This window comes from Echiichthys vipera, assembly GCF_963691815.1.
Source record: "Echiichthys vipera genome assembly, chromosome: 3".
Taxonomy (NCBI): Eukaryota; Metazoa; Chordata; class Actinopteri; order Perciformes; family Trachinidae; genus Echiichthys; species Echiichthys vipera.
The window spans coordinates 1,970,321-1,980,673 of record NC_139828.1 but is presented as its reverse complement, the minus strand read 5'-3'; the positions used below and the strand labels follow the sequence as shown (position 1 = coordinate 1,980,673).

The 10,353-nt window shown below is 41.8% G+C and overlaps 1 protein-coding gene across 1 annotated transcript; it reads right to left on the bottom strand.

Annotated features, from left to right (window-relative positions):
- Positions 1–594: 594 nt before the first annotated feature.
- gorab (golgin, rab6-interacting) lies at positions 595–7,460 on the bottom strand. The gene is made up of 5 exons (XM_083911182.1): positions 7,272–7,460; positions 5,466–5,778; positions 3,865–3,966; positions 3,619–3,759; positions 595–1,198 (listed from the first exon to the last, which is right to left on the bottom strand). The coding sequence occupies exons 1-5, from the start codon at positions 7,324–7,326 to the stop codon at positions 793–795; spliced, it is 1,017 nt and encodes a 338-aa protein (XP_083767308.1). The 5' UTR covers positions 7,327–7,460; the 3' UTR covers positions 595–792.
- Positions 7,461–10,353: the final 2,893 nt, after the last annotated feature.

Below are 10,353 nucleotides of genomic sequence, written 5' to 3'. Positions count from 1 at the left end.
GGACACATCAGCGACGCGCTCCGTCTTTAAAAACATTTAGTTTTTCAATGACGTAGAAGAGAAAACGATCGAGATGCGTCGATGAGGGTGGCGTTTGGATTCGAACATCGTCCGTCCCGATACAGACGCCTCTGTGAAACTCAAAGACGACAGTCTACGTGACTTTACGACGTACTTAACATTTAGTAAAAAGGTTTTGAAGATTGTGACGCGGGGTTACCGTGACGCCCCGATATCTGACCCCGTTTCCCTCAAACTGTTTTGACGCCCCGCCCAACTCTGCATCTGCATCGAACCGTGAAGGCGTCCAGACGTTCACGCCCGAACTGGACAAACTGTTGCCAGTGAACAGAATCAGGCAGCAGTTACATTTCCACCAGACACACACACACACACACACACACACACACACAGACACAGACACAGACACAGACACACACAGACACACACAGACACACACACACACACACACACACACACACACACACACACACACACACACACACACACACACACACACACACACACACACACACACACACACACACACACACACACACACACACACACACACACACACACACACACACACACACACACACACACACACACACACACACATCATGTTTTGCTTGGTACCAGAACAGTGTTGACGTTGCCCTGGGCGTGAAAAGCCTGGAGCATCACTTCATCACGCGGACGGCATCAGTGGAAAACATTAGTGTTTGAAACGAGTCCCGACAGCGTGACGCGTGAGATAAAGTCCAGATATTTGTTTTTTACAGCTGAACATCAGGAAGCCACACTCTGACTCTGAACACAGTTTTCTAGTGTTTGACAGTCCTGCTGAGCCGTCGGCGGCGGTTCAGCCGTCGGGTGGAGCTCCTGCTGGACGCCACCTCCCTCCTCCTTCTCCTCCTCCTCCTTGCCGGCCTCCCCCTCCCTCTCCGCGGCTCCACAGTCTCGCACCGCTCCCTCCTGACTCTCCGCTGAGCCGTTTCTCTGCCTCTCCAGCTCGTCCTCCGTGGCCTGAAGCTGCAGCTGCTGCATCAGCTCCTCCAGCTTGTGGGCTTTCCGCAGCTCGTTCTGCTGGATGATGGCGCAGAGGTGCTCCGTCAGCTGCTCCTTCACCTCCGTCTTCTTGTGCAGGTCCAGCTTGGCCGTCACGTACTCCACCTCCGCTTTCTCGTACCGCTTCCTGAAAGACAACGCGAAACAGATCAGATGAGTTCACTGCGGAGAAGGTTTTCAGTGGAAGGAAACAAACACAAAAGAGAAATTATCATAAAAATAAAACAACAAATGACGGAAATTGAACAGTTTAACAACAGGAAGTTGTGCAGTTTTGTGCAGAATGTGCAAAAATAAAGGGTTGTGCAAAACTGTCTGCAAAAAGTGTGGTTTGAGTCCTCCTCCTCTATTTAGCAGGGTCACTGCAGCCGGGGCTCATCTCCTGGGCACTGCCAAGGTGCTGTTGAGCAAGGCACCGAACCCCCAACTGCTCGGGGCGCTGAGCCATAGGCACAGAATTGCATGTATATAGGTCCTGTTTATTTAACCTGAAATAAAAGTAGTAGTTCTTCTCCTACTCCCTTCTTCTTCTTCTCCCCCCTCTTCTTCTTCTTCTCCCCTTCTTCTTCTTCTTCTCCCCCTCTACTTCTTCTCTCCCCTTCTTCTTCTCCTTCTTCTTCTTCTCCCCCTTCTTCTCTCCCCTTCTTCTTCTCCTTCTTCTTCTTCTTCGCCCCTTCTTCTTCTTCTTCTTCTCCCCCTTCTTCTCTCCCCTTCTTCTCCTTCTCCCCCTTCTTCTTCTTCTCCCCCCTTCTTCTTCTTCCCCCTTCTTCTTCTTCTCCCTTTTCTTCTTCTTCTTCTCCCCTTCTTCTTCTTCTCCTTCTCCCCCTTCTTCTTCTTCTCCTTCTCCCCCTTCTTCTTCTTCTCCCTTTTCTTCTTCTTCTTCTCCCCCTTCTTCTTCTTCTCCTTCTCCCCCTTCTTCTTCCCACTTCTTCTTTCTCCTCCTCCTCCTCCCTTCTCCTTCTCCCCCCTTCTTCTTCTTCTTCTCCTTCTCGTCCCCTTCTTCTCCTTCTCCCCCCCCCCCTTCTTCTTCTTCTCCTTCTACACTAATTGCGGAGAACAGATCATCCCAAGCTGTTTGGAAACATGGTTGTATCTAAACACACAGCGGTTTAATGTTGCACCTCAGTGATGAACATGATCATAACAGAACCGGTGTAACGAGTGTGTGAAGGTCGGGTCTTCTTCTCTTTACACAAACATCTGTCATCATGAAGAGTGTGGGTGACGTGGAGCTGATCTCCCCGCACACGGAGAGAACGAGGTCAAACACGGCGTTGCTGCTGCGCTCTGCGGCTGCTGCACTGATTAAGACGTGCTGTGATCTCTCCAGAACGTCTGAGCAGGACCGGGTGTGTGTGTGACGCTGCGTTGGAGCGCACACACACGTGGATGATGACACATGAAGAAGGTGACACGGGTACTGGAAACCAGCTGCAGGGGGCAGCATCACAGAGGCCGTCCAGCTCATCACCTGCTCCCTCACACAAAGTGCTCACAGTGAGGTTTAGTGTCAAACGCTCTCATGGTTGTTTGTGAAATCCTGAAGCTTAGTGCTCCTTAAATAATGTCCCGTAACAGTGAACGCAGGAGGAAGTCTTTTCTTCATCAAACTCTATAATTCATCTCCCCCCGGTCAGGTGAGGAACAATGGAGACCTGAGCAAATGTCACTTATATTCAAGATTCAAGATTCAAGAAGCTTTATTTATCCCGAGGGAAATTATTGTGCAACAGTTTCACTGTAAAGGATCAGAGTGACAATAAGCATAAAAACATAAATCACATCAAAATAAAGCATAAAACAATAACTAAATGTGACAGAGTGCAACCGACATTGTGGTTGAACGCAGGTTTATAAATAAACAACAATACACAGCGTGCAGTTTAGCAGCATGTTGAAATAAAATAAGAATAAACTAAAGAAGTGAGAAGGAGCGATAAGTTATAAGTGTTAAAATGTTAAAAATGTAGCAGCATGTCCTACTGAACTAAGTGACAGTAATCCACAGTGAAATGTAGCAGCATGTCCTAAAGCACAGAAAGTGTAGCAGCAGTAAGTGACAGTACAACTGAATAAAGTGGTGCAGTGATGATATAAAGTGACAAAGTGACATTTTCAGGATACAGTGCCTCCACTGTTCATTGTTTGAAATGTCCGCGCATGGTCCCTCCTTCTTTTTTCTACGTCCCAACAGGCGCACAGGAAATGACCTCAGAACCACCGTAGGCCTCGTGCTCGTACACGTGCGCACGCTCATGCTCGTACACGTGCGCACGCTCGTGCTCGTACAGGTGCAAACGTGCTTTACTAAAGCCCACCTCTCCCAAACGGGCCGTGGACGGCCTGCTGACCGCAGTTAGGCGCGGAGCGGGTGCACTCACACTGGTCAATCGCACTAGGCTTTAGCTGAAAAAACGGTTTTGGCCCGGTGCGGAAGGACAGTGTGAGTGCGCCCTTAACTGAGTCAGTGGAGCTTCACTCATGGTGAGTTAAAATCATAAACATAAGAACGTGGTATTTCTGTCATTTCTGGCGCGGCCTCTCTACCTGGCGGTGGAGTAGTCCCAGCTGGCTTGTTCGATCCTTCCTCTCAGGATGCCGATGTCATTGGACACCATGTCGTCGAGGGCCTGGAGCTCCTTCTGGATCCTCTTCAGCTTCACGGCCTCCGCCTGAGTCTGTTTGGATCTGCGGACAAGAACGAGAACTCTTCATCCTTCAGGCCACAACTTTGGCGTTTACGTTCACAAGAACATGTTTTCTCACCGACAGAACCAAGACGCCGTTACTCACTTCTCTGCGATGGTTTTCGTCAGCAGAGCTTTCTTGCGCTTGTTCCTCTCTTCGATGTTCTTCTGCTCCTGCTGCAGTTGCTCCAGACGCGTCTTTTCCCGTCTGCGAGCAAACGCGGAGAAGTTAAAACACAAAAATGCTTCAAATTCAAACAGACGTAACAAAAAAACTAAATACACAGGGAACATTTCACTGCACCATTACGTTAACTGCCATTAACACTTCTATTCACATCATTGTAGTGTTTAAACTGCCATGACGTGTTGGTCGTATTCCCATTATCATAGATATTATCACAGTTAATGATAATTCTGTGGTTGCTTGGGTCCCTGGGTCTGAGTCTAACTGTTCAAAGAAGGTGTTCGTTGCCACTGTGTGCAAAAGATTACTGGATAAATAGTGTATATAAATAAATATTCATTCATTCATCTTCAACCACTTGTCCCTATTGGGGCCATGGGGGGGAGGGGGTCTGGAGCTGGAGCCGATCCCAGCTGACATCGGCGTGAGGCGGGGTCCACCCTGGACAGGACGCCAGTCTATCACAGGACACATAGAGACGAACAGAGACAGACAACCATTCACACCTACGGGTGATTTAGAGTCATCAATGAACCGAACACCTGCACGTCTTTGGACTGTGGGAGGAAACCGGAGAACCCGGAGAAAACCCACGCAGACACGGGGACAACATGCAAACTCCACACAGAAGGGCCTGCACGGTGGGGTGGTGGTTAGCGCTGTCGCCTCACAGCGAGAGGGTTTAGAAATACGGTTATTATTATTAAAGATATTGCACCTTATTGCTGCTCATGGGGGAATTGTTGGGTCTATGTAAATCATAAATACGTCATAGAGTTTGGGCTTTACCTACTCTATCTGGAAAGTGTCAGTGAGTTAGTGAGAGATCTAGAATATAGCAGTGTAACAGCAGCTTTACACACGGACACATCTAAACAGTAATATAAAAGATACCTAAATTTATAAATGTATAAATCAGATTTGGCACTACAGTTAAGATTGAATTAATACATTTATTCTGACTCCATATTGATGATATACTGTTACTTAAGTAGGCTTTGAATGCAGCACCTTTTATGAGGCCAAATTCAAGCACTTTTGGAGCATTTTCAGTCTTTTCCAACACCGTACAGCTGTGGTGACCTCAGTATTCAGCAAACTTGTTATTTCACTCGTTTATCACATTAAATGAGATGCTATTGCCCTTTAAACCCTGATGTTTGGAGACAGGTTTCTACAGAAGGACGACAAATGAAAGGAAAACCAACTCCACAGAAATTAAATAAACAATTCTGATCATCTGAGAATCAGCAGAAGAGAGTTTTCAGGAGAAAATGTCAGAAAATGCTGAGTATGGAGATCATCTTTCCCCTGTTTTATAACATATAACCCTAACATTCAAGCACTTTTCAAACCTCGAGAACACCAAACTAAAAGTCAAGTGTTTAAGGAGCTGCACCTGTAGAAACCCTGATTCGTGCTTTTGTCGAAGAAAAGTATCTGAATAGTTCTTTGGTGACGATAAAGCTCAGAAAGATGTTTTTTTATAGAGTTGAGAACGATATGAAACCCATACTAACAGTGCCACCTCTTGTGTCTCCAGCTCTTTCACAGCCGGGGCCTCCTCCTCCTCTGGGGCCGGCTTCATGTCGCTGGGTTTCTGCCGCTCCTCTTGTTTGACAGCTGGAGCCGTGGGCCGCGGCTCTTCCTTCGGTGGCGGCGGCGGCGGTGTCGGTTTGGTGAGCTGTTGCTCCGGCGGGAGGCAAAGAGACGCGGCTGCGGCGTGTTTCTGAGCGGCCAGCTGAAGGGCCCTCTCCCGCTGTAGCTGCTGCCGACTCCGGTTGGCTGGAGCCGGTTTCCGCCCGCGGGATGCCGCTGCGAACCCCGCGGCGTCTGACAACACAAGTGTTTGTACAGAAAAGGATTCAGACCTAATGTAAACTTTGATTTAAAACACAGTCCAGTCATTTTATGAAAAAAGGTTCAGAAGCAACTGATTCTGTTTCCTCAATATGAAAAATGACTTAAAGTGGATGCAAAATTAACAAAAATTGAGGAGAAATGATTAAAAATAGACAAAAAATGACCAAAAATATATGCAAATGACTGAAAATGTATGAAAAATGACTAAAAAATCAATGCAAAATGACTCAAACTTGAAGAAAAGTTAATTTAAAAAATGCAAAGAAGCAAAATCTTGATTATTTACATCAAGCATTTATTTATGAACAATTATTATTATTATTACTGATATTATTAATGTTCAGGTGTGAATGAACCCCTTTAGTCTACATTAATAAATGGAGCAGAGATGAACTTGTGTCACTGGTGAATGATTTCACTCCTGTAGATGAGTGCGAACGTTAAATGTGTCGTGATACTAAAGTAAACACAGTAAACATGGAGATGATTTTAGTTCCCTTTGGTCTGATGCTTTTCTCCTGCTCTTAACATACACACAGTTTATTATTATATAATAATAATATAGTGTTTTAAATCTGTGATACTGTTCTTATTGTAGTTTATATTTTGTATTTCTGATTGTTTCGTACCGCTGCTACGACGACCTCATTTCCCCTCAGGGATAAATAAAGTTATCCATCCGTCCATCCATCCATCTATCTATCTGTTTATTCATCCTTCCATCTATCTATCTGTTTATTCATCCATCCATCCATCTATCTATCCAAATATCTATCTATCTATAAATCTATCCAAATATCTATCCACCCATCCATCTGTTCTCCTGTCACATTTAGTTAGTTGTTAGATTTATTTGATGTTTTATGCTTTATTTTGATTTGATTTATGTTTTTATGCTTATTGTCACTCTGACCCTTTTCCAGCTTTGTATTGAAACTGTTGCACCATCATTTCCCTCGTGATAAATAAAGCTTTAGTTGAAGTTGAGTTTATTTGAAAACAGGTTCAGTGCACATTAATAACATCACTGTAAATGAGGCTATTGTTCATCTGTGGTCCCTGGACAGATGTTAAAGTCACCCTAAAAAACAGAACAGGATACAGAATATAGAAAAAAATATATTAAAATTACAAAATTACAGCCAGGGCAATCTACAAAACATGCACAGCTGTTAACAAACATGATAAAACAGCATATATAAACTTCTTGAATCCTGTTCTTCACTCAGACCCAAACCTCATCTCTGCAGTAATAAACCATAAAAACTGATTTAAAGTCATTTTTCCTGCCTTTATTTATTAAAGCTCGAGGAAACAAAACCAGTTGAGTTTGCTGCTGTTGAAATGTGTTCAACGTTGACCCTCATTTTGCCTTAAAACGACTGGACTAACATGTAAACACCTGCAGAGGCTGATGCTAACTCAGCCTCAGCTAACTTAGCATTAGCTTCCGGAAACGTCACCTTTCTGCTGCATCTTCCGTAACTCCTCGTCAGAGAAACCGGCCCAGCCGCTCATTTTACGGCCCCACGCTTCAAAAACACCCGAACAAGACCGCGACAGTCCTCATGTAAAAGATATTCTGCTTATTAACCTAATAAAATCATTTTAAACATCGAAATACACGGAGAAACTCTGAAGCCGGCCGCCATCTTTGTTTATGCCTGCCACGTCAAGGACCCCAGAAAGACCCGCGGAGTGGAAGTCGTAGATTTCGCCTGAATAAAAAGAACACAGCGTGACATCTAACTGGAATAATACACATTTTAATTGTTTTATTACTGAATATATCTGTTTGTTTTACAGATTTATATATTTTTGGATATTGTTTGCATCGTTTCACAGTAATATATGTGGAAGGTCATTAAACAGAAGGCATGTTTATGGTCTACTACATGTCATCCCCGAATTCTCTCCAAATGTCTCTGCAAAATGTAAAATAATGAATGAAAAGTGACAAAAATGATGTGAAAAATGACTGAAATTTGATGAAGAATGACTAAATAGGAATTAAAAGTCATTAAAATAGACGCAAGTGACTAAAAATGGATAAAAATGACTAAAAATCAATGCAAAATCACAAAAAATGATGAATAATGACTATAAGTGGATGCAAAATTGCCAAAAATGTATATAAATGACTAAAAAAGATGAAAATGGACTAGAAAGCGATGCAAAATTACTTTAAATTAGTAAAAAGTTGAGTGAAAAAAGGTTCAAAATGACTGCAAATCTGTAAAATTATTAAAAATGACAAAAAATGATGTGGAAAAAATGACTAAATATGGATGAAATGTCATTAGAAATAGATGCAAGTGACTAAAATGGATGAAAATGACCAAACAGTGATTGCAAAATGACTGAAAGTCATAAAATAAGTGAATAAAATAAATACTCTTACACTTTGGTCCAGGACTTGAGTAAAAAAAATCCCATTCATTCACGTTGTTAATTGAATTTTCCGGCCAGTTTCACCTCCTGCTCCGGCCCTTTCCTTGCGGAGGGCCTGCCCGCGTGTCAGAGGGTCAGAGGTTAATTAAAGAACTGCTTCACGTGAAAGTAGCATGAAATTTTAGTGTTTGTGCTGCAGAGCGGAGGTCTGGACTCTCCACACACCCCGGTGTCACAGTGAGGCTTATTATGAATCAGATGTTTGGAAATACACGAGAATCAAGCAGAAAATCAGATCAGCATGGAAGTTTCTCCTTAAATATTTAATCATAAATGCTTTTTAATACAAAGGTCAATGAGTAAAGAAGCAAATTAAAACATCTTCTCTGTAATAATATACACTGCTAATCTGAGGTTTGCTGTCAGGAACAGTCCAGACACAAATGACTGGAAAAATGGTTAAAAGTTGATAAACATTACTGAAAAAAGCTGCAAAATCACTAAAAATAGATGCAAAATTATCAAAAATGGTTTAAAACAAGGCAAAAAATTGATTAACAGTTACTAAAAATAGATGAAAAATGACTTAAAAATGGACGCAAATGACTAAAATTTGATCAAAAACGCATAAAAATAGATGCAAAATGACTCAAATGTGATGGAAATTACTAGAAATTGAGAAAAAATGACAAAAATAGACAAAAATTAAAGGAAAATGTATGCAAATGACTGCAAATGGATGAAAAATGACTCAAATCGATGCAAAATGACTTACAAAGGGGAAGCATTACTAAAATTACATGCACATTTATTTAAAATGGACGCAAATGAGTAAAAAGTGATGAAAAATGATCAAATGTGGATGCAAAATCACCAAAAATTGAGGCAAAATGATTAAAAATGGACAAAAAATGACCGAAAATGTATTCAAATGACTCAAAATGGAGGAAAATTACTACAAATGTATAAAAAATTACAAATAAACGTTGCAAAATGACTAAAAATTGATGACAAGTTAATAAAAAAGGATGCAAAGAAGCAAAACAGAACAGAAATATGAACTTATTAATGCATTAATTTAAGATTTAAAGACATATTTGATTCATCAAGTCATTTATTCATGTATTTATTTTTCATGTTGACGGGTTCAGTCCTCCATAATCCGAACTCCCCATCTAAAATACTGAAAAACCCACTCTCTGATTTACCAGAACCAGACTTCTCTGAACCACACAGAGACGTTTACCTGGGGCACATTTCTGGTTTAAGAGGAACGGCCTGACCCCGTGGTTCAAAGCATGTCGGACACATGTTCAGTGGCACGACGGAGGAGATGAAATACGATCCAGGAAGACCGGGGGGGACCCGCACAGAAGTTTATATTACTGTAAGAACTGTTTATAACTCTGGAAAGTTCCCACAGTCATTTCATCGACCGTATAAACAGCAGAGTTACACCGGGCACTTTACAAAGTAACAAAGTAACAAAGTAACAAAGTAACGTGTATCTGATCGGTTTAAATCGTGTTTTTGTCTGAATACGCTGCGTGTCCGCGCCTCCTCCTGATGAAAAATGACTAAAAGTGGATGCAAAAGCATTAGAAATGTGCACAATTGACTAAAAATGGACACTTATGACCTGATGGATGAAAAATGACAACAAAAGATGGACTCCAACTCCAACCTGGATGCAACTCCCGGTTGTGTTTTAGTGTCTTGTTCGAAACCGTAGACGTCATCCTGACTGTGTGGCTGCTCCTTTCCCCTCGCCATGGTTTGACGCAAATTACAAAAAATTGACACAAATTACTAAAAATCAATGCAAAATGACTTAAAAGTGATGAAAAATGACTAAAAGTGGATGCAAAATTATTAAAAATGGACACAATTGACTAAAATATTATGAAAAATGACTAAAATAGATGCAAAATAACTAAAAAGTGATGAAAAATTCCTTAAATAGGATTTAAAATTACCAAAAAATGTAGTAAAAATGACAAAAAATGGAAAAACAAATACAAAGAATGTATGCAAATGACTCAAAATCGATGCAAAATTACTTAAAAAGTGATAAAAAACAACAAGAAATCGATGCAAATTTATTTAAAACTGATGCAAATGACAAAAAAAGTGATGCAAAATGACTAAAAAGGG